This window comes from Onychomys torridus, chromosome 22 (genome assembly GCF_903995425.1).
Source record: "Onychomys torridus chromosome 22, mOncTor1.1, whole genome shotgun sequence".
Lineage (NCBI taxonomy): Eukaryota > Metazoa > Chordata > Mammalia > Rodentia > Cricetidae > Onychomys > Onychomys torridus.
In genome coordinates this window covers 23,566,871-23,592,143 of record NC_050464.1, presented here as the reverse complement: position 1 = coordinate 23,592,143, position 25,273 = coordinate 23,566,871, and the positions used below count along the sequence as shown (strand labels likewise).

The 25,273-nt window shown below is 41.5% G+C and overlaps 1 protein-coding gene across 3 annotated transcripts; it reads right to left on the bottom strand.

The window, feature by feature from the left end:
• Nucleotides 1-1,077: 1,077 nt before the first annotated feature.
• On the bottom strand, nt 1,078-24,151 carry Septin14 (septin 14). 3 transcript variants are annotated; one of them, XM_036172127.1, is made up of 9 exons: nt 24,098-24,151; nt 20,041-20,158; nt 17,548-17,743; nt 14,874-15,060; nt 12,368-12,529; nt 5,708-5,804; nt 4,436-4,604; nt 4,162-4,294; nt 1,078-1,653 (listed from the first exon to the last, which is right to left on the bottom strand). In XM_036172127.1, the coding sequence occupies exons 1-9, from the start codon at nt 24,149-24,151 to the stop codon at nt 1,474-1,476; spliced, it is 1,296 nt and encodes a 431-aa protein (XP_036028020.1). In that variant the 3' UTR covers nt 1,078-1,473. The 3 variants fall into 3 exon arrangements, with proteins under 3 accessions (XP_036028020.1, XP_036028021.1, XP_036028022.1); XM_036172128.1 differs by having other exon boundaries at nt 12,374-12,529; XM_036172129.1 differs by lacking the exons at nt 17,548-17,743; nt 20,041-20,158; nt 24,098-24,151 and adding an exon at nt 15,128-15,141.
• Nucleotides 24,152-25,273: the final 1,122 nt, after the last annotated feature.

The following is a 25,273-nucleotide window of genomic DNA, read 5'->3' as shown; positions in this document are numbered from 1 at the left end:
TATTTATTCAACTAATAGTATCTACTGTGCATTAAAAATTGTCCTAAGCCTAGGAATAAACATATAAATTAGATAAATGATCAGAACAAAGATCTTTGTCCTTACATGGTTGCCACTACATTATAAGAAAGTATTAAATTTCTTTCTCACCCCATTTGTAAGATGACTTACCAACATAGATGAAACTAATTGTGGGTTTGTTTCTCTTTCTCATCCCTTTTCACACAAAACTTTTCTGTGAAGATAAACATAAACTATAAAGTATTTTTGAGTGATAGCCTTAAACGCTATCACTCAAACTGCATTTGAAATGGAGGCAATATTAAAATTCCATTAGAACTGTACTTTACTCAGGACTATCAAGAAAGAATTGATCTCAGTGTGGTTGAAGTACACAGAGGCAAAGTCCCTCAAAGGTTACATTGTAATAGAATGATTCACGGTGAAGATCAACCACATTCAAATAAGTAACTGGGGCTGGAGAGAGAGAGTTCCACCATTAAAGGCTAGGCTCACAACCAAAACACCAAATAAATAACTGATAAAAACAGTTTAAATTTAAAAAAGCCCTCAGTATATAAAATCAGAAGGGAGTTTTTTAAAACAGAAGAAAAAAAAGCAGATCCCATGCTGTACACTTTGATAACTTTTTAGCATATAGCCAAAACCTTTAAGGCTTACTGTTCACATAATAGTCTGTTGCTATCTAGATTTTTTAATCTTTCATTTTATCTTTCTTTATCTTCAACAAATCTGACACCAAAGCATAGGAGTTCTAATCAAAACATGATGCTTCATTGCAATTAAAGTTATCAAGGATTGCTAAAAAGAGAATTTGGGAATAACCAATTTATAACAATACTTTTATTATATAACCTTTTATAACAATACTTGATGACTATGCATCCTCAAGAAAAGTTCCATAGAGCTAGGCAGGGTGGTTTATGCTTACGATCCCAGCACTTGGGAGGCAGAAGCAGGAGGATCGCTATTCAAGGGCAGACTGATCAACACAAAGAGTTTCAGGACAGCTAGGGCTACATAGTGAGACCCTGTCTCAAAAACAAAACAAAACAAAACAAAACAAACAAACAACACACGCGCATACAAAGTAAAAACTCTCAAGAGACAGAAATTGTAAAAATCACTACTAGAGTCGAAGGCACATCTACGCTAAAGGAATGTCCTCTTCTCTGACCATACCTGTTTTATACTATGCCATGTGCTTCTTGGCTGTTGATTAATAAAATGTTTACTGGGTACTGTTGAGTGCTGGTCTGTGTTGCACCACCAAGATACACAAGGCATCTTCCTCCCAAGAATTTGACACTCCAGTGCAGAATGACATGCGCTAAATAATTTTTGAAATCATTAGACTTACAGTCAAAAAGTTCAAGTGCTATGAAGAGAAGCCCACAGGTATATGCACAGAGGATAATGGGGCTCTGAATCGGCCGGAATGGCAAGAAAAGATCATTTCTTACGATCTTTGTCCTTCTTTACATTGGTGCACGCCGGAGTCTGCGGCGGATCAGAGGCAGCCCTCATCCTATAAAAATCGATGATTTGCTCTTCTAACTTTCGTCTCTCTTCTTCCAGCTTCAGGATCTCCTCTTGTTGGATTCTCTTCAGGTGTTCAAATTTGTCCTGCAGCTATTTAAAAAAAAAAAAAAAAAAAAAAAAGCCACTCTGAGTCACAAAGATTCACGATATCCAAAAGGTAGAGTATGATCCAAGAAAAACTTATTTAAAATATTTGGGGGTCCAGCACCAGGGGGTGGTAGCACACGCCTATCAACCCAGCACTGGGGAAGCAGAGGCAGGTGAGCTCTGTGAGTTCTATGCCAGCCTGGTCTACAGAGCAAGTTCCAGGACAGCCAAGGCTACACAGAGAAACCCTGTCTAGAAACAAACAAACAAACAAAGGGTCAAGGGTACTGCTCCTGTACTCCTAAAGGTTTAGAAGTTAATATCAGTCACCTTTGGAGTAGCCCAAAACTGTCAAAAGATAAAATTACAAAACCTAAACTTCGTAGTATAATTGGCATCTATTTCTGTCTCTAGAGGTGGGCAGTGGACCATTCTAAGCCTATTGTATCTATATTTTTATGTGATTATATTAGATGAAATATGAGGGTGCCAGTGAGACAAGCAAAGATGGGGTTAAGGCAGAAGAAGGCCACAGACGGCAGAAATGGGAGCCAAATCCAGACCCAGGCTGGAAAGTTGCTTTTCTTAGCGGGTTTTCTTGTTTTTGTTTTTGTTTTGTGGAGCTGAGGATCGAACGCTGGGCCTTGTGCTTGCTAGGCAAGCACTCTACCACTGAGCTAAATCTCCAACCCCTTTCTCAGCAGTTTTAAGCGAAGTTTTACTGCATTAACTCAAGTTGACGATATTCTCTTGAGATTTTTGTCTGTGGTTCCTTCTCTCCTTTCCACCATGGAGGTTCCAGGATCTAACTCGGGTCTTCAGGCTGAGTGGCAAGCACCCTTACTTCCTGAGACACCTTGCTGGCCCCAAACTGGTCCGTTTTGAAGCTTCATTTAATTATACATCATTTAGCACGGGTGATTCCCTTCTGGTTTGGTCTGTCCATTAAAATCTAATGCAGGAAGTTAGTGCAAAACTAAATTCCCCTAATTTGTAAAATAAATAAATAAATAAATAATAAAGATACTTATTGATTTATTCCAGGTGGGTGGGGTAAAGGCACATGTGAGTGTGGAGGGGGGTGTACTTAATTGGTCACCATCGGATTGTCGGTAGAAACACGTACAGCAAAGAACTTGATGGTGAGGTCTCAAAACTGTAGGACAAGGTATTGGAAACTGAACAAAAGCCCATCCTCCTCACACCGTGGGAAGAAACTTAGATGAACTGTTTCTGGGGTCAAGGGCTTTAGTGAACACAAACTTTAGGGTTAAGGTAGGTGACAAAGAGATGGTTAATTAGCAGAGCACTCAAGGTGTGGTATGGCTTTTTATAAAACTGCATGTAGTAAAAAGAGAGAACAGAAACTAAAGATTGAAGCCAGGCGGGGGTGACACATGCTGCTGCGCCCAGCATTTGAGAGGCAGAGGCAGGCAGATCTCTGAGTTCGAGGCCAGCCTGGTCTATGGAGTGAGTCCCAGGACAGCCAGGGCTACACAAAGAAACCCTGTCTGGAAAAACAAAAACAAAACTCAAGGTCGAATTCATAACTAAGTGGAAATAACAAAACTATTGAAAACTGAAATTACAATGTAAGGAGGTTTTCAAAAGAATGTTCAAGATATGTCCAAACAACCCTTTGCTAAAGAGATTAATACAGTTAGGAATTAGTTTTATTCATGAATATAATGAAGAATGGCCGGGAGGGTGTTGGGAGGTCCTTCAGGCAAGCCATCTGGACAGGTGTCCTGGTGGCCTCAGGATTCACTGGTGTGAACTGCCACAGTACTCCTAGTCACCCCAGCCAATATCAAATGGGAGTGAGTATGGTTCCGTCTGATGCTCTAGAAGGTACAAATTCTAAGGCTTGGGTTCTACCACGTGATGCTAATTTTGTGGGCATGTACAAGGTAAGAGCTGTGAGGCCAAGATGTCTCCACATAGAGTTCAAAAGATACCATAGGTACCCTGGAGGCCCTGTCACAGGATCATAGCTACTTGAGAGGGACTCCACTTAGGACAACGTCTAGTGGAACTATGGAGATGGAGAAGCCCCCAGGATGCTCTGCAGGGCTCCCAGCACACAACTCCATGCTGGCAGAGCTGTAAGCAGAAGAGGCGCTGGGTGAACTGAGAGGGTAGTCCCTGCCCGATGAGGTCAGAGACACGGGGCATTTAAAAGACAAACTCTCAAAATGCTCTGGGGGAAAAATATAATTTCAACCTCTGATTTCATAAATGCTACCTTAAGATCCCGGGTATGGACTGGGTGGTGGTGGCGGCGGCGGCGGCGGCGGCGGCGGCGGCGCACGCCTTTAATCCCAGCACTTGGGAAGCAGAGCCAGGCCAGCCTGGTCCACAGAGCGAGATCCAGGACAGGCACCAAAACGACACAGAGAAACCTTGTCTTGAGGGGGGGAAAAGATCCTGTGTACGAATAGCTACTTTTCCTAGAGTTCATCCCCCGAAGACTAGGACACAGAGCCCGGATGTGAGGTTGGTCATACATGCCTCCTTTTCAGCATCCTTAAAGGTCAGCTCCTTCTCCTTGACCCGCTGCATAAACATGTGCTTCAGTTCCTCCTCCTCCCTCTGACACTGAGCCTGGAACTCTTGTCTCTTGGCTTCATACATCTCTTGGAAACTAAAAGCGAAAGTTCGTTATTCTTGTATATAAAAACGCTAACAAAGGACCAGTGAGCCGGGTCCTCCACAAGAGCGGCAAGCACTCCAAACTAACCACGGAGCCGTCTCTCTCGCGCCCCACAACCACGTCTTCACTCACCTCACTGGCTGATTGTTTCGGCCCGTGTCGTTGAAGCCAAGTTTCTGCAGTCTACTTCTCCTGTAACATTCATAATGTTGAACGTGGGTTTGGTCTTTCAGATCCTCCATGTTAGTAGACAGAAGCAAATCCCGGAGCTTCACAAAGTCACAGTGGCTTTCATTTTCCACTAGTCAAAATATATATATTATATATATATATAAATTCATTATGGAGGATTTCTGTTATTATTTTGCTGAATAAGCTTTCTACCATTTTGGTTGTTCTCGATCGAAATATTTTGGGTGTTTTTTGTTGTTTGTTTGTTTGTATGTTTGTTTTTTTAGCTCACCGATTATTTCTCCTACTAATTTAGCCTGTGTAATATCTGATCTTGGTTTCAACCTGACACACCGGGGAAGAGGGAACCTGAGTGGAGAGATTGCCTCCAATCAGACTGGTCTGTGGGCACATCGGCAGAGCATTTTCTCGATTGCTAACTGATGTAGAAGGGCCCCGCCCACTGTGGGCGGGGCCACGCTGGGCAGGTGGCTCTAGGTGGTAGGCACTAATCTTTTCTTGTAGGCACTAATATTTATTCTTCAGTTTTGCTCGAGTGCGTCCCAGGATTCTGGATGGCATATTTCAGGAAGACAGAGACCGTGTGCATGTGGCACACTCGTTAAACAAGGAGACTTTGTAGGTGTGGGTCTAAGTCAGTTTCTGGCAAATGCCTAGAGCAAGGTTCTCAATCTGTGAGTCGTGACCCCCTCGGGAGTCTCATGGTGGTTATCCTACATATCAGATATTTACATTATGATTCATAACAGTAGCAAAATTACGGTTCTGACATAACAAAATAATTTTATGGTTGGGGGTCACCATAGCGTGAGGAATTAAAGTGTCTCAGCCTTAGGAAAGTTGAGAACAACCGTCTTATAAGAAGGAATCATAAACTAGGCGATGGTGGCGCACGCCTTTAATCCCGGCACTCGGGAGGCAGAGGCAGGTGAATCTCTATGAGTTCCAGGCTAGCCTGGTCTACAGAGCGAGATCCAGGACAGGCACCAAAACTACACAGAGAAACTCTGTCTTGAAAAAAAAAGGGGGGGGATCATAATCACTCTAAGGGGAAACTTAAACGAAATGGAATCTGTGTCCCTCGTTAGCAACTACTAACTTACAAGTTAGCTGGAGTTATCAACCCTGGCTCAGATCAAAATGCTATTTGAGACTAGGGATGACCCAGTACATACTGGATTTAATCATCATGAAACACAATCTCATATTTACCTTGCAAAACTCCCCACGGGTAATGGCGGCCTCTGACCATCCTTTTTCCAACTTTCACCTCCTCCATACCTCCTACCACAGCGAAAGGTAACAGCCCCTAAACAGATAAAAATGGTACAAATTAAACTCTCTTCAAACACGATGGCTTGCTGTGTTGTTCTTTTTCTGTGCTAGAAGGGGCAATGGTGAGGCTAGTATAATACATTTAATTACACAAATAATCTATCATGTCAGACTTTTATACTTAGCAGAAAATATGTGCTAATTAGTTTGTTAAGCATTAATCTCAGGCTGACATATAATTAAAAACCTCCTACCTAATAGTACTACCTTTCCTAAGGCGTGCAGTACAAAGATAAAAAAGATTGTTAATTCACATAGTTTTTCTCACATTATCTTTACACTAAACACGAAGACAATATTGCTGAGTTGATATGGAAACTACTTTACTGATAGTATATAAGTTAACAGATGAAACTATTAAAAATCAAAATTAAGCTGGGCAGAGTGGTGCACGCCTTTAATCCCAGCACTCAAGAGGCAGAGGCATGTGGATCTCTGTGAGTTTGATGCCAGACTGGTCTACAGAGTGAGTTCTGGGGCTGCCAGGACTGGATAGTGAGATTCCCATCTCAAAAAATAATAACAAATAAATAAATAAATAAAATTATAGTTAGTTCATGGGTACACAGTATAAAATATGCTAATAAACAATATTATGTGTGTCCTCAGGAAGGCTAAGGTGATAGCATCTTCGATAAAGTGCCGGCTCTGTGAACACAAGGACCTGAATCTGATCCCTCATCAAAAACCATGCATGAGCCAGGTAGTGGTGGTGCAACCTTTAATACCAGCGATTAGGAGGCAGAGGCAGGTGGATCTTTGAGTTCCAGGCCAGCCTCTTCTACAAAGCTAGTTCTAGGACAGCCTGGGCTACACAGAGAAACCCTGTCTTTAAAAAAAGAAAAGAAAATTCAACTTCAGGCTGGGATGACACTGAGCTGTCAGTTGCTAACTTGCCTAGCATGTGTGAAACTCAGGGTTCAATCCACACTACTGAAAAAAAAAATCAACTTAAACGTATCATAGTGATTACTGGAGTCTGGGTGAGTTAGGAGCTATACAGACAGACTGGATAATGAATATATAAAGACAGATGGGTAGAATAATTTAGGCTACTCTGCAGCATAACAGAAAACAGAGTGAAATGGAAAAAGAGAATCCAAGGAACCTTTGTAACTTACAAGAAAAAGGCAAAAATGTCAATCAAAAATGAACAAAGAATCCAAATATATGTTTCTCCCCAGGAAGACATAAAAATATTAATAAACCTATGGAAAAATATTCCACATCTGTAATCACCCAAAGTGCCAATCAAAAACACAGTCAGATCCACTCATACTAAGTAATGTAGCCAGATTTTTTAACATTTATATAGTATGAATTAAGACAAAGAAATTAAGTCAAAACTCCTGGGGCAGGTGCTTTCAGAATCAATACAGCAGATCTTCAGATGATTGATGTAGTTGTCATATGATCTAAGAACTCTATTTCTAGACATACAAACCCAGGAGAAAATAGAGTATCTACCATCACAAACACTTGTACATAAATGGTTATAATAACATTCTTCATAATAGCCAAAATGTGGAATAAGCCCAAGTGTGATATATTCACACAGTGGTATCTAGGCAGGCACACACACACACACACACACACACACACACACACACACACACACAGTACAGATACTTGTACAATATTATAAATCTTGAAAGCATCATCCTAACTGAAGATAACTGATACAAAAGAGGATTTCATTCACATGAAATATCTAGAAACCACATAATAAAAACACATATAATATGACATAAATTGGTGCATAAATTTACACATCTAGGATACAAAGACCATCTAACAAAAAACTCAACACCAGACATAAGTAGCCCTCTTTTGCATTGTTGGTCAGGGTTGTCCAAGCAACTTCCAAAACATTACAGGCAATTGTTGTGGGCTTTGGATGTCCCTAAGAGGTGGAATAAAAGTCCTTGTTGCTGAAGACATCAGGTCCAGAGTCCCCTGAGCTGGAACTGACCTACAAGCCTCTTCCTGAAGACTAGCTCTTACGGTTGCAGAAGATGCCTTGCAAGCTTCCAAAGGAGGAAGGCAACCACCAGGTCTGGCCGGCTACAATGCCCATGAATCACAGTAATAACCAGCATGTTAAAAAGGAACCCTAAAAGCACAGCAGTAGCACACACACCTTGGCAGTGACCAACAGTTCTCTAATTGGACGTAAGATGCGATTACAAAGAGGGAAATCATGCCTGGTAACAGAAACCCAGCCAACTAGCCAGGGCCAGTGAAGTCATGGATCTTGGAGGAGACCCTATAACCACCACTTCCCTAAAAACCAGCACAATCTCCAACTGTTAGTATTTGGAGACCCACCCAGCATCCTGATGCCCCCTTACATTAAAGCCCTCTTAAGAGGAAACCCTCCATCCCCCTTCTCACCAGAGGTAGCCTGCACCTCTCTCTTTTTTCTCTTTCTTTCTTTCCTTTTTTTTTTTTCTTTTCAAGACAGAGTTTCTTTGTATAGCTTTGGGGCCTTTCCGGAACTTTGTAGACCAGGCTGGCCTTGAACTCACAGAGATCCGCCTACCTCTGCCTCCCGAGTGCCGAGATTAAAGACATGCGCCACCACCGGCCGGCCCTCTCTCTCTCTATCTCTCTCTCATCTCTTTTATCCTTCCCTCCATTCCCTGTCTCTTCCCCAAAAACCCCAAAATAAACTTGCCACATGGACTTCACGCCTGCTGTGTGAGTAACTTTCCACCGTTCACTGTGCCCACATGGCAAGTCTCACCCGATGCAGGGCACCTTGTTCCAAAATCCGACATGGCCTCCTGAGGGTCGTATCATTACACTGAACATGGTCTAAATATTTGCCCTTTTACCCACAGTTGTAAAAGCCACAGCATCAGGGAGTTTGCTATCAGACTGTGTCTCTTAGGGAATGTCAGAAACTACACCCATAAAGTCTCACCAACATGACTACCTGAACATGAGCTGAACAAGGACCACAGCAGACGTGCTAACCTGGGGTGGGGACCCCAGGAGGCCTCCATCCTACACAAAGAACTTCAGGCAACTACTGCAACCTGAGAGCAGGAGAAAGTCTTCCCCAGGGAAGAGCACACCAGTTGTTTATCTGCTACCAAATGGTCACACCCTGAAAACAAATTTACATTTATATATCTAAGAATATATACATATCTGTGTAGTTAGTGTTTTCCTGCCTGGCCCAGTCAGGACAAATCTCTCTCACCCACCAGTCCCACAGTCTCTCAGACCCAACCAAGAAAGCACACAGAAACTTACATTGTTTAGAAACTGTATGGCTGCAGGCTTCTTGCTATCTGCTTCTTCTATCTTAAATTAACCCATTTCTGTTAGTCTATACTTTGCCACATGGCTTGTGGTTTACCGGTGTCTTTACATGTTGCTTTTCATGGCGGCGGCTGGCAGTGTCTCTTTCCAGTCTTCTACTTCCCAGAATTCTCTTCTCTCTTGTCCCGCCTATACTTCCTGCCTGGCCACTGGCCAATCAGAACTTTATTTACACAGAGCGATATCCACAGCACTTCCCCTTTTTTTTTTTTCAAGGAAGGTTTTAACTTTTACATAGTACAATTACATATAACAAAATAATTATCAAGCAAGAATTACAATTACAATATTAAAGAAGATATCCTATCTATCTTATATTTGTGAGTTTAAAGTTTTATACCTAACTTATCTTTTATCATAACTGAGGAAATTATAACTATCTAGTCTTCAACCACATCAAAGACCTCAGAAGGATATAATATTACCTGAGAACCGGGAGAAGGATGCAAGCATTTTTTGGGAGTCTTGCAGGGTAGACAGAGACAGCTGGCAGCCTGGACAGTCACCTAATGTTCCTTTGTAAAGTTGGGGCATTTGTCTTCAGCCCACAGGGCTAGAGTCTCTTGGTCACTTCTCTCAGTGTCCTGTAGAACGTCTGGCAGTTTCCTCTGCAAAGCAGGAACCTGAAGGACCATTTTGTCAAGCAAAGTTTAGTGGTCACCTTTCTATGGGTCCTGCACGTACAGTCCATCAAGCAGTCCAGGCAAGAACAGTTTCTTGCCCAAATGGCTATTTTTGCCAAGGTGAAGATAAATTCCATATGAAGTGTCTTCAATGCCCATCTTCCTCTCTGAAGTAAATTGGTGCTGCCAGGAGCAGACATGTCTCACTGTCCAGAAAGTCTAAATTTTAAAAGTATTTTAAATGCCATATTCTGTAGGTCTTTGAAGTATTTGAAGATTACCTATCTATCTGAAATATCTCTATGTATATCTAGAAGACTTAACTAACATGGCTATGAGTATGATTATCATAGATGACTAATTATTAATCTATTTTTAACTATCCATTTCAATTTAAAATGAGCTATACAAACATAATACCTTAAACAGGAGTAGAAATATACACACAGTATAACAAAATTAACTTTAAATTTGTATCAATAGACTAAAATCTATACAAATGTAAAACATTTTAAACAAGTTGTTGCTCTTTGGAAGTAAGTTCCTTAATCTACCCTTTAATCCTGTTATATCTATATCATATCTGTATCTGTATATGACATGGATGTGGATGTGGGTGTATGAAAACAACAGTGAACGAAGGAAGAGACCATGACTAAAGAGGAAAGATGGTTTTGAAGGGAGGAAAGGAAAGGGGGAAATGATGTAATTATATTATAATCCCAAAGAATAAATACTTTTAAAAACAGATATAAGGGGTTGGGGATTTGGCTCAGTGGTAGAGCACTCGCCTAGCAAGTGCAAAGCCCTGGGGTTCAATCCTTAGCTAAAAAAAAAAAAAACAAAACAAAAAAAAACAAACAAACAAACAAAAAAACAGATATAAGATAGCAATTGGGGCCGGGTGGTGGTGGTGCACGCCTTTAATCCCGCATTCCGGAGGCAGAGCCAGGAGAATCTCTGTGAGTTTGAGGCCAGCCTGGGCTACCAAGTGAGTCCCAGGAAAAGGCGCAAAGCTAAGCTACACAGAGCAACCCTGTCTCGAAAAAGCAAAAAAAAAAAAAAAAAAAGATAGCAATTGTTCAGAACCTGAGAGGTAGGCAGATAGAGAGGTAAAGAAGGATATGAGACTTGGTTTTTTGAGACACAGTCTGAACTCACTATGGAGCTAAGGATGAACCTGAATTCCTGAACCATCTTGCAAATACTGCATTACAGATGAGTATCACCCTATAATCTGGCTAAGATACGTGTTTTGAAGAGATGAAATGATTGTACAACTGTCTACTAAGGTCATTGCATGTATCTGTGAACACATTAAAACTACTGAATTTAAATGATTAATTGTGTGGTGTTTGTGTCTTAGTCTAATGAATTAATACTAAAATCTAAATCTATTTGTTTGTTTTGTTTTGTTGACACAGAGTCTCACTATGCTCCCCTGGCTGGCCTCAAACTCAGAGATCCACCTGTCTCTGCCTCCCAAATGCTGGGATTAAAACTGTGTGCCACCATGCCCAGTTTAATTTTTTAAAAATTAAATCTTCATAAAGCTATTTAAAGAAAAGAATTTGTGCCAGGCACAGTGGCACACGCCTTTTATCCCAGCACTCAGGAGGCAGAGACAGGCAGATCTCTGTGAGTTCGAGGCCAGCCTGGTCTACAGAGTGAGATCCAGGACAGGCACCAAAACTACACAGAGAAACCCTGTCTCAAAAAACCAAAAAAAAAAAAAAAAAAAGGAAAGAAAAGAAAAGAAAAAAATTTGTATCTTAGTACTTAAGAAGGAACCAAACTGAAGACATTTTAAATAAAACTTCCATCTTGACTAGGGGTCAAGTAGAGTTTAATTTCCCAAGACCTTCCTTGGTAACTGACATCCTGGTTGGCAAGGTAAGACATGAATGGTGAACAACCCACCCCACCCTACTTGAGTGACCAACCAATAAGAATAAGATAAGTGTACTACAGAACAATGTTCCTATGGAAGTCTCTAATCTTTGAATCCTGATTGGTAAAAAAAAAAGTAACCATAACTTGGCACAGGTGTATGATTGACCCTGAGCGGTCAGTTTCTGCCCTGCTGCCCAATCCAATAAAATCTTGCTTTGTATAACCTCTTGCATCTGCTCGGATTGTTCTGGTGCCTCAGTCCCACAACAGTAAACAGGTCTCAAAATCAAGAAATTAAATAGTTGGGGAAATAGTTCTGTTGAGAGACTGCTTGCCTTCACGAACAAAGTACCGGGTTTGAATCCCAGCACTGTATAAAGCAAGCCTGCTGGCACCTACCTGTAATCCCAGCACTCAGGAGATGGGATTAGGCTGGTCAGCCTCATCTATGTAGTAAATTCAAGGCCAGCCTGGAAGACATGAAACCCTGCCAAGGAAGGATGGAAGGAGGGGACACGGGATGGGGGGAGGAAAGAAGGGAGAAAACATTTCCCCCAGGACATATTTTGAAGAAAAATGTATTGTTTATGTCTCTTGTCTGATACAAGTGACAATAAAGTACCCATCATATTAGCAACTGTCCTTCAGTCTCACATGTGAAGGGAGTTGGGGCCCAACAGACCTAGCTTACATTTACTGGGGTGCTTACTTGCGCCGAAGTTTCATCATCTACTGGGAACTGGTATATCTGGATGCCGTGGCTGGCCAGCTCCCTCATTATGTTACCCTTGAACCTCTGGAGGTCGCTTTTGGAAAGCGAGTCAGCTTTGGCAATCAGTGGTATGATGTTCACCTGGTAGGAAGGAAGGGTCAAATTTCACTATTTTTCAGCCTACACCTTAAACTTGGAAAAAAATGTACGAGTGGTTTGTTGTCGCCAGTGCTGGTGTTCAGGACAGGGTCTTCGCTAGCTTTCGGGGAAGAGGGCCGAGGTTACCCGCAGGTGTGCGCCATCGTGCTCAGCCACAGAGAACTCCTGGTTTGGGGGAGTGCTGAGGATTAAAACCTCAAGCCTTGAATGTTACAGATAAATATCATACCCCTGAGCTACAACCCTCATCTTTTATCAGAACTCAGGTTTAGAAGCCTTGACCTGGTTCCTTTTCTAAAAACCCCATGCCCCCAATGCCTCTGTAATCAGCATAATTTAAGCAGTAGGATTCAGTAGACCGATTTCTTATCAAACTGGCTGAAAATGTTGGGAGAGAGTTTTTCTCCCAGGCATGGTTTGTGGAATCGATTCTCCATAAATGCATATTAACCAAATGTTCCTCTTTCATTCACCCTTGCCCTACCCAATTCACACCTGTTTAAGCCTATAATATGATATGGATGAATAAATATCAGCTTTAAGTCAGTTGCTTTTAATTTAGAATTGTCAAATCACATTTTTTTCAAATCCTTGTACAAATCTCATGTTTTTGCAAACACTTATGCTGAGCTGGGGGGGATCTAATAAATGACTAGAAAATTTAATCAAATGAACAAAATTTAATCTAAACCTGTGATATATATTTATGTGAGATATATATATATATATATATATATAGAGAGAGAGAGAGAGAGAGAGAGAGAGAGACCTATTTAGTTGACCCTCTATGACAATACATGCTCATAAGTGAAAGCAGCGAGGAAATGTATAAGGTTAGAAATCAAAGTATTCTGGCAGGAGCTATGGTTTTGTTGTGTCAATAATATCAGTAAAAGGTTCATAGGATTATTTTATAGTACCATATAGTTAATTCAATTTTTTAAATATATACAAGTGGCTGTGATCTGATTAGAATTTTGTGTTATTTATTTGTTTGTTTGTTTGTTTGTTTAGGTTTTTCAAGACAGTGTTTCTCTGTGCAGGGGTAGCCTTGGCTATCCTGGAACTAACTCTGTAAACCAGGCTGACTCAAAATCATAAAGATCCACCTGCCTCTGCTGCGACCATAGGCATGCGACACCATGCCTGCCTCACCTGATTAGAATTTAATCACAGAAAAAAAGAATTCAAGTTTTAGCAAGGCAGTGGTGGCACCCACCTTTAATCCCAGCACTAGGGACACTGAGACAGGTGGGTCTCTGAGTTCAAGGCCAGCCTGGGCTACAGAGTGAGTTCCAGGACAGCCAGGGCTACACAGAGAAATCTTGTCTCAAAAAAATCAAAAAATAAAAATTGTTTTTTAAGTTTTATTTTAGGGTTTTTCCTGTATCTCCCTCTCCAGATTGGAAATTTTGGGGGAGTTGTTGAATTATTTTTGGTTATTGTTGCTGATTCTTTTTAAAGACATAGTCTCACTCTGCAATGCAGGCTGCCTGAAGACTCTGTATCCCAGGCTGGCCTCGAACTCACAGCTGTCCTCCTGTCTCATCCCTGTGAATCCTGAGACGATGGGTGCGCACCACCATACCAAGCTCCAATCAGTCATTGTTTTAATTAAATTTACCTGAAATGACAGCTAAAGATGAATTCCATCAAACGTTAAAATTTCCCTCCCCTAAATTTTATATGCTGGTGTCTTAACCCTCTATATCTCAGAGTGTATCAGTACTTGCAAATGGAAATTTTAAATTCAAGTTAGACTGCTGCAGCGGGGTCTCACCCAGTTTATTACCAGCCTTACAAGAAAGAGAAATGTGGCCTAGTGTAATGGTACAGATCTTTAATCCCAACTCTGCAAAAACTGAGGCAGGAAAATCAGGAGGTGAAGGCCAACCTCAGCTACAAGTTCGAGGCCAGCCTGGGCTTCATAAGACCCTGTCTAAAAAAAAAAAAAAAAAAAAAAAAAAAAAAAGCCACCAGACGTTGTCCATACAGACACCAGCAGATAGGCCATGTGAGATGTAAAGAGGCAACCATCTGCAAGCCAAGAAGACAAATGCATGCATTTTGATTTTCTAGCTTCCTGGACCATGTGAAAAATGATTTTTTAAAAAATTGTTTAAACCATCTACTCTCTGGCATTTTGTTAGGAACGCCCTGGGAAATTCATTCAAATGCTTCCAAGAGCAACAGAAAAAAAGAAAATTTAAATATATGCACATATTCTCAAATAGCAGAAGCTAGCTGCCTATGAATGCTTCAAGATAGGTTGGCATCTCCAAACATCCATGGAACCTTGAGAGTCTGGTGGGGTTATCAAACATACCCTTCTGTCGATGTTCTTCAGCGTCAGCAGGTCCAGGGACTTGAGGGAGTGTCCGGTGGGTGAGATGAAGTAAAAACACACATGGATGCGAGAATCCTGATAGTCCCCCAAGGAGCGCTTGATCTTCAGCTCCTCCTGGAGATACAGCTCAAACTGAGCATCCAAGTACTCAACGACTGGCTGGTAGCTGAAAAAAAATCATTATTTAAATATTTAGCACAACAGATCAATAAAATCTGAATCTGGCGTCTCACTATTTAATCAACATTGTATGCAATAAACAGTTTGTCACTTGATAAAATTGATGCATTTCGCTGGGTGGTGGTGGTGGCGGCGGCGGCGGCGGCGGCGGCGGCGGTGGCACACACCTTTAATCCCAGCACTTGGGAGGCAGAGGCAGGAGGATCTCTGTGAGTTTGAGGCCAGCCTGGTCTACAGAGCGAGATCCAGGACAGCCACCAAAACTACACAGAGAAACCCTGTCTTTAAAAAAAAAAAAAAAAAAAAAAGCCAGGCAGTGGTGGCTCACACCTTTAGTCCCAGCGCCTGGAGGCAGGCGGATCTCTGAGTTCTAGGCCAGCCTGGGCTACCAAGTGAGTTCCAGGAAAGGCGCAAAGCTACAAAGAGAAACTCTGTCTCGAAAAACAAAAAAACAAAAAAAAACAAAAAAACAAAAAAACAAAAAAACAAAAAAACAAAAAAAAACAAAAAAACAAAAAAACAAAAAAACAAAAAAACAAAAAAACAAACAAAAAAATGCATTTTATTAGCCATAAAATATTCCAAGTTAGGGGTGTGGCTTAGTGGTAGAATGTAAGACATCCAACTCCTAATCCATAAAGAACATGGTTTTATTTTAGGGGAAATAGGGTTATAAATGTAATTTTGAAATTTTGAAGCAGGTCATAGTGGCATATGTCTGGGGCAGGAGGATTGCTTTGAATTCAAAGCTACCCTAGGATACGTAGCAAAACCCAGTCTCAAGAGAGAGAAAAAATAGAAATTTGAAAAAAAGGTCATCGGGACCCTCTGTACACATCTTTCGTCCAGTGATAACTGTCCTTCAAGATATCATAAAGACCGAAGAGATTGCTGTGTGAAGGTGGAGGTACAGATGAGTGACAGCTGACACCGGAAGCTATAACAAAGAAAAAAGGGCTGCTTTCCTAAAGCCCTAGTCTGGGTGGACTCTAGAAGGCACCTTTTTGCTTGCTCTGTAGCTGTCCTGGTTGGGCTTTTGTCCAGTTGACACTGAGAGCGTCCAGGAGCCAGACCAGAGCCATGATAGGTTTCTAATAGCCCTGCTAGGGACCAGGCCTCAGTTTCAGTTTTCTGGAACTGGCTGGAGCTGAGCAAGCAGTTCCTGGAAAGACCACAACTCAGGGGGAACCAATCAGCAGGTGCCTCACAGCCTTCTGCTAGCTGAAGATAGCTTCTCCTACTCTACAGATAGAAGGCCCCTAACCACTAGCGCCTCCCACCAATCAGCCCCCAGACTAATCTTTCCTCCACCAATCAGCACCAGATTAATCCCTCCTTCCTGAAATTCCCCTAACTCAGCTTAAAAGGAGTTTGCGACCTCCCTTTGGGCTTGCAATTTGCTACCCAATCTGTGGGAAACAATAAACGCTCTTGCTAAATTGCACACGTGACTGTTGGTCTTTCTTGGGGGCTTCTCTCGGACCCTAACAACACAAGCTATACATATCTAGGAAGAACCTCAGCTGAGAAAATGCCTCCATCACACCGCCTGTGCGCAAGTCACTCTCTTCTGGGCTCCATGGACACCAGGCATGCCTGTTAGTGTGTAGACATACATACAGGAAAAAAACCCATTCACATAAAATAAAAATTTTAAATAAGACAACTACACTAGATATATAAAAGCATCAATTTCATAAAAATATTACTTAATGAGGAAAGAATTAAAAGCTAGAAGGAAAGACATCAATAACCATAGAAGAGGGGGTTGGGGATTTAGCTCAGTGGTAGAGTGCTTGCCTAGCAAGAACAAGGCCCTGGGTTCGATCCTCAGCTCCACATACAAAATAAATAAATAAATAACCATAGAAGAATATTATAATTTAGGGCTGAAGAAATGGTTCAGTGGTTTAGAGCACATACTGCTCTTCCGGAGGACCCGAATTTGGTTCCTGGCATCCATCTAATGGCTCAAAACCTTTTCTAACTGCAGCTGTAAGAGGATCCAATGCTCTAATATCTACAGGCACTTGGTATGTACACACGCTCACACACACACACACACACTTACACACATATACACATAATTCAAATGATGAAAGTAAAAATTTTAAGATAGTACAATTTAGTCTAGCAAAAAGAAGGCAATTTGTTGAAATGAGAAAGCTTTTAAATAAAATATTAAAACTCACTGCCTGATGGCACATGCTTTGAATCCAAGCACTTGAGAAACAGAGGTAAGCAACTGTGTGGGTTCAAGGTCACACTGATTCTACAGAGAGAGCTCCAGGCCAGTTGGAGCGACATAGTAAGACCCTGTCTCAAGAAAGAAAGAAAGAAAGAAAGAAAGAAAGAAAGAAAGAAAGAGTGATCTCTACTGTTTTTTAAAAAGAAGAAAACACATCATAATGAAACCCAGTACCTTTCGTGCTAACTTTCAAAATTAATTTAAAAACAGTAAGAAAACACTAACCTGGCTTCTTTGTTTATTTGATCCCCATACCCCACTGTTTTCACCACGGTCAATTTCAGTGGAATGTTTGTTTCCAGAAGTTCAAAGGTCTTCACTTTGAGTCCAACCTTTGAGTAGAAGTGGGAGGTCTTGTTCTCTTTCATATTAGTATTGAACAGTGTGTTGATCAGGGTTGATTTTCCAATTCCAGTTTCTCCTGTAATAAATATAAGCTCAGCTGGGCAGTGATGGCACATACCTTTAATGCTAGCACTCGGAAGGCAGAGGCAGGTGATCTCTGTGAGTTCGAGGCCAGCCTGGTCTACAGAGTGAGATCCAGGACAGGCACCAAAGCTACACAGAGAAACCCTGTCTCGAAAAAAAAAAATTTTGAGGCAAGATCCGACTACATAGCCTTAGCTGCTCTGAGATTTGCTATGTGGATCAGGCTGCCCTCAAGCTCACAGAGATCAACCTGTTCAGCCTCCCACATGCTGAGGTTAAAAACATATGTCACTGCCAGGAGGTGGTGGCCCACAGCTTTAATCCCAGCACTCAGGAGTCAGAGGCAGGTGTCAGCAGCCATGTCAGAGGAGCAGCAGTTAGCAGTTGATTTCAGGGTGTCAGCCCACCAGCAGATGAATCCCTGATGAGTGAAAATCGTATTAACAAGGCCCTGAGATCACGGACCTCTGCAAGGTGTCTTTTTGCTTCTGCTGTGCCTTCACACGTTTGCTGCTGCCATCTTTGGTATCTGGCATGGTGTGAATGGGTGTAGGGAGACCCCCACTGCCTATAATGCAGTGTGTTTATCTCATGGAAACATCCTGTCCTACTGGGATTTTTACCTGTGGGTAATTATGAAGATGATTTCTTCCTAAGCTATACTAATTGATAATAATAATAATGTTAGTTTAAATAGAGATTTGATGATAAAAATATATATATAAACAAGGAATTTTCTCACAGCTAAAACACATGAGTTTCTATTGAGGAGCCGTATAGACTGCAACTTAAGTTAATGATTAAGAAAAACACTTGAGACCCAGTAGCCCAGCTAGTTTAAATTCTTTTAACCTTAATGTTCACAAGTTTCAGAGTACATAACACCTGAAACAAAGCTTTGAAAATAAAGTTAGACTAAGATGTTTTGGGTTTGTTTGTTTGTTTTCTTTTTTGTTTTTTGTTTGTTTGTTTGTTTGTTTGTTTGTTTTTCAAGACAAGGTTTCTCAGTGTAGCTTTGGCACCTGTCCTGGAACTTGCTCTGTAACCCAGGCTGGCCTCAAACTCACAAAGATCCACCTGCCTCTGCCTCCTGAGTGCTGGTATTAAAGGCATGCACCACCACTGCCAGGCCAAGATATTTTTGTTAAAAGGCTTTGAGGTGAAAAACCCAAGAAGGTATCTAAAGTTCTGGAAAGGCACATAGTTGAATGAGAAACTTGTTAAGGTCAGGGAACAAGAACAAAGCAGCTCGATTATCATTAGCTGATGTGCCTTTCTTGCTAGGATTAGTTGATGACCAAAGGTGATGATTAATTCTTTATATTCATTTCTGCCTTCAATCTCCTGATATAAAAAACTATTGATGAGTGAGTATGCACCCTAAAGATTTAAAGTAGAGCTGAATGATTGTTTTTCATATATGGAAGTTTAGGTTTGTGATTCCTTTAAGATTCCTTATAAGATTACCTTTCAAGATAAGTAATAAAGTGATTGGCCCTTTCTTTATAACTGCAAAACACAGCCTGCTTGAGTAGGAATGTATTTAGGTTCTTAGGATAAATTGTTGTTCACCTATAATATGTAAAGTATTTAATCATGTAAGAGATATGGAAAACGTGCTGCTTTTTACTTGTATTCATTATAATCATTTACTTGAAAAACAGAATGCAACCATATTGTAATTTTTATATTGCTTGAAAGATTTTGCTGGGGTATATAAGCTGTAAGGGAAAGAATAGAGAGAGAGTTAAAGTGGGCTAGAAGGAAAACATCAAGAATGAGAGAAGGAAATCACCAGGAAAATAAAGAACAGAGAATGCAAAAGAAAAAGAAAAGACCTGAAGGAAACCATCAAGAGAGTGTGTCAGGGTCTTTTCCCTTACCCCCTTAGATAAAAAATGTCTAGTACATGCTGACTCAGTGGCTTCCCTCTGAGCCCTGAGCTGCTGGAGGCTGGTCCTCCTGGCCATGATAGGCAGGCAGATCTCTGTGAGTTCAAAGCCAGCTTGGTCTACAGAGTGAATTCCAGGACAGCCAGGGCTACACAGAGACCCTGCCTTGTAAAACAAGCAAACAAAAAACAAAAAACAAACAAACAAACAAAAAAATGTCCCCAGGCCAGGCTGAAAGCTTCTTAAATGTTTAAACAATGTAGCTAAGAAGAGGAAAAACAATTGAACTGTGAAGAAATGTTCCTGAATTAACATCAATAGAACACTCTTTTGGTATCAGTTTAAATGAGTGGGAGACAAACACAAGACTAATTTAAATGCCACGTTTGGCACTTACCCACACAGAGAATATTGAAAGAAAATCCTTTCCGGATGGATTTATTCACCATCTGAGTGGGGAAACATTCAAACCCAAAGTGGCTAAGGGTGGTCAAGCAACGGATGTCCTCCTTGTGCTGAGAGAAAACAAAAGGGTTTTCATTAGAATCAGAAACAACATCCTTTGAAAGGACAACACTGATTGTACAAAATCAAAACAAAACAAAACAAAACAGGACTGGTTATCCCTGTATTGTCTACTCAATGCAGATGTATGAAGTGATTTTTTTTTTATAAAAAGAACTCAAATATTGATGTTATTGTTATAAATAAATTGAATCAACCTCTGATTGCACTCTAAGAGGGTATGTTTCTAAATTTAGTAAGAAATGGAAGACAGTAAAGCATCATTAGAAGCCCCAGGGTAGCTGGTGGGTTGGTGGCGCACCCCTTTAAACCCAGCACTGGAGAGGCAGAGGCAAGGTGGACCTCTATGAGTTCGAGGACAGGCAGAGCTACACAGAGAAACCCTGTCTTGAAAAAAAAACAAAAAAAGAAAGAATAAAGAAAAAAAGAAGAAGAAAGGAAGAAACTCCGGGGTACTGATCTAAAATAGTAATGGCTTTGCTGTGTTAAAAGAAAATTTTCAGTTTACTTCAGCATGTATCTATATAAAGAAAACCTAAGGCAGGTCTAGTGGTATACAACTGTGATCCCAACACTCAGGAAGTCAAAACAGAAGGAGCAGGAGTTCAAAGCCAGCCTCTACTACCTAGTGATATAGAAGCCACCAAACTACAGGAGATCTTATCTAGAGAAAAAATTTGTTTTTGTTATTTTTTGTTTTTCTTTTTGTTGTTGTTGCTGCTGCTGTTGTTGCTTTGAGACAGGGTTTCTCTTTGTAGCCCTGGCTGTCCTGGAACTCACTCTGTAGAACAGGCTAGATCCATCTGCCTCTGCCTCCCAAGCTCTGGGATTAAAGGCATGCACCAAATTTTTTTGGACAGGTATGTTGGCGCACACCTTTAATCCCAGCACTCGGGAGGCAGAGGCAGAGGCAGATGGATCTCTGTGAGTTGGAGGCCAGCCTGGTCTACAGAGTGAGATCCAGGACAGGTACCAAAACTACACAAACCCTGTCTCAAGAAAAAAAAAAAAAACTAAGTCAATAGCCTGGCTGTGGTGGTGTACACCTTGGTCATACATGTTTGCTCTACACCCATTTCCCCGCCACTTCTTCCCATTTTCTGTTTTTAGGCTATTTAGTTTCTTCCCATGAGACAATATGTGATACATTTTTCTTCATGGCTAAATAATACTCTGTGCTGTGGGGTGTTGTTCTGTATGCTATGCATATGTGTTGCTCTGATTGGTTGATAAATAAAACGCTGATTGGCCACTAGCCAGGCAGGAAGTATAGGCGAAGTAAGCAGAAGAGGAGAATTCTGGGAAGAGGAAGGCTGAGTCAGGAGTTGCCGCCAGACACAGAGGAAGCAAGATGATAAGGCAGAACTGAGAAAAGGTACCAAGCCACATGGCTAAACATAGCTAAGAATTAGGGGTTAATTTAAGTGTAAGAGCTAGTCAGTAATAAGCCTGAGCTAATGGCCAAGCAGTTACAAATAATATTAAGCCTCTGAATGATTATTTTATAAAAGGCTGCAGGACTGTGGGTGAGAGATTTGTCCTGAACACGAGCCAGGTGGAACATAGGAAAACTTCCAACTATACTTCCCATTTTCTGTTTTCAGGCTATTTTAGTTTCTTCCCATGAGACAATATGTGATACAATTTTCTTCATGGCTGAATAATACTCTGAGACATGGCCCAGTGGGATGGACTCATATTTTGGGCTGCAAAACAGCTATCTGAGATGTGGTCCCTGGTGCATGCCTAAGACTGTAAAGGTCCTTGAAGGCATAAACCAGCTTAGAAACAGCCATGATAACCAAGAGGCTGTCTTCACCAATGGTGCCCAACCTCAGGTACCATACTGTAGGACAAAAGCCCATTTGCTGAAAGTGGAACAGGACCGGCCACTGTAGTACACATTTTAATCCCAACATCAGGAAGCAGAAGCAGGCGGATCTCTGTGGGTTTGAGGCCAGCCTGGTCTACAGAGTGAGTTCCCGGACATCCAGGGTTGTGTAGAGAAACCCTGGAGAGAGAGAGAGAGACAGAGAGACAGAGACAGAGAGAGAGACAGAGACGGAGACAGATTGTGTGTTGGTGGCCAGGTGGTGAGGGCAAACACCTTTAGGGAGGAAAAGGTAGGCAGATCTCTGAGTTCAAGGCCAGCCTGGTCAAACAAAGTGAGTTCCAAGACAGCCAGGACTGTTATACAGAGAAACTCTATCTCAAAAAAAAAAAAAAAAAAATTATATATATATATATTAGTAACCTGGCAATTTCAAAAGAACACAGTAACTCTCTAGCAACCGATACTAAAGAAAATGATATTGAAGAAATGTCTGACAAAGAACTTAAAAATGTTTTGGTTTCAAAAAAAAAAAAAAAATTAGCCGGCCGTTGGTGGTGCACGAATTTAATCCCAGCACTCGGGAGGCAGAGGCAGGCAGATCTCTGTGAGTTCAAGGCCAGCCTGGTCTCCAAAGTGAGTTCCAGGAAAGGCGCAAAGCTACACAGAGAAACCCTGTCTCGGAAAAAAATAAAAAAAAGTTTTGGTTTACTTATCTGGTATGTGTTTTAGCTAAACTAAGAAAAATACAGAGAAGACTTAAATCAACAAAATCGAAGATGAAAAGGGATGCATAACAACAGACCCCAAAGAAATGCAAAAGGACGTTTAGCTAGACCCAAGATAGCAGATTGGAGCACTCGGCCCTCCCTTGCCAGTTTCTCCTGCGGGTGAAACCAAAACAAGTGGAGAATGGCCAAAAAGTTCAGACAAGCTTGGGGAAACTCGGGAGACCTAACAGTGGAACATCGGGCTCCCCAGAACTGATTACTCAGCCACACAGCAGAGAACATGCTCAGAGATGAGAATGCGCCTGAGCGAACCCAGCACAGGAGCGGTGCTGTACTGAAATGAACTTCAGCAGACAGTGGTGGTGGGATCTCCACAGAAATCTGGCTCTGGGGAAGTCGTGTGTTCCCCAAAACCATACTTACAGTGACATGGGGAGCTATCTTGACGAGATCCTGAACTTGCTTCTCTAAGAGTCAACGACTCCTGATTTTCTTGTCACTGGGAACCCTCAGCAGTATTATACTGGCTCAGAAGGCATCAACCTTGAGACCCAGTTTGCCCTTGATGGAAAACATCTGATATGAACCCACTGAGAACATCTTGCAGTGAGAAATCGGGCAAGTGTCCCTTTAAGACCGGCAGCTCAGAAAGCCAGCTGGGAGAATCAGGAAAGAGAAGTTGCAAGTCCTTTCCTCCGACTTACAAATTAAGTCCCAGAATACCGGAGCTGTGAAAGACGGATTGATGGGTGGGGTTGCAATAAATCAGAAGCCTTCTGCACAGCAAAGGAAATGATTGACAATGAAGAAAGAATGGAGAGAAAATGTCTTCCTGCTGTTCCTGTGACAGGAGACTGATTGACTAGAATCCCCTGGTCTTAGGGACCCTGGGGCCACCATAGGTAGCTGTCAGGGAGGCAGATCCTGAACTTCTGTAACAGGGCCACCTACCCTTCCTTAGCTTTCCCATCTGGAGAGGAGGGGGACAGGGGCAGGGGGACAATACGAATAGTGGAGAACAGAGTGGATCTCTATACATCTTTCACGATGAAGTACCTTGCTACGGTGATACCAAACTAATAACACCTCCAGGGAGACTTTAAATTTTGATTTAGTCTCCTTTGCTTTTAAATGAGAATAATGTTTTTACACCAAAAAAAAAAAAAAAGATCAAGGAAGTCAAGAAACATGTTAACAATTGTTTAAACCATTGTTTACATTTAAATCTAATCAGTAGTAAGGTTCATGCATTTCCAAAGATTATAAGCCTCCTTTGCTGGCCAGACCTGAATCAACTTAGCATCAATATTTTGAAACTACTTATTGAAATATACAATGCATAGTTGTATTTGAAAAATATACTTAACTGTATCTTCATTGCTAGGTATTTCTGTCGACATGTTCATTGGTTTTTCTGCCATACCAGACCGAAAGGGCTGAAATAAAGAGAGAAAACTTGGTCAGTTCTGCCTACCATGGTTATATTCTTTAACCTAACTTAGATCGATACAGAATCCAATATAGAATCCCATTCACACTTCTGCCTCGTTTGAAGTTGTATCTTTCATCCTAAACAAGCTTGTGTGCGCTCAGTAACGAAGTCAATGTATAAAGTAACATCACTTGACAAACAATACACAAAGCAAAGAGAAAGATAAACTCGCTTCAAATCAAGATGTGACAGAGATCGTCTTTTTATGGACATTCCATCCATATGTTAACACTATACTCAGCCCTCCATTCCAACAGCTTTGAGCATGAGAAAAGGAAGGGACAGGTCAAGAAGAAAGACACTCAGAACGACTTCAGTTCCAAAAGTCCTTACCCAGAGTACAAGCACCCAGAGGCTGAAGGAGAATTCTAAAAGAGTGAAATTAGGACATTGATAAAAGAAAACAGGCTTTTAAAATCGACACGCATTCTTTAAGAACCAGTCCAAAGCCCAATTTTTCCTTTACGAAGCACCTTTATGCACCAAGCATTGTGCTGGATGTTTTACCTCCTGCAGTATTCAAAGGACATCTAAGATCGTCAGACTCAGAAATCTCAAGCGACTTACTTGCCCCAGGCTTCAGCTGCACGATGCACACAGTCTGAACTGACTCCGGGGCTGGTGTGCTCTCCCTTGCTGCCTGCAGATTTGGACCAAATTGATATGCACTATATTTGCAACACTTGAGAACAAGGGAGTTAAGAAGGTACAAAAGAGCGTGTTGTACTGATTTCCGAGCAGAACGGGCTGAGAAGGCCATGCTACCCCACTTTTGAGTACAGCACAAAGATGCTAAGACCATGCGACCTTTGAAAAGGATTTATGTGTTTTTGTTTTATGTATTTGAGTGTCTTGCCTGCGTGTGTATATGCATGCGCCATATGCAAGTCTGGTGCCCCAGACGTCAGAAGAGGACACTAGATGCCCTGGAACTGGAATTACAGACGCTTGTGAGCTACCATGAGTGCTGGGAAAGCCAGGTCCTCTGCAAAACTAGGAAAATGCTCTGAATTGTTGAGCCATCTCTCCACCCCACCCCCCCATAAGACAT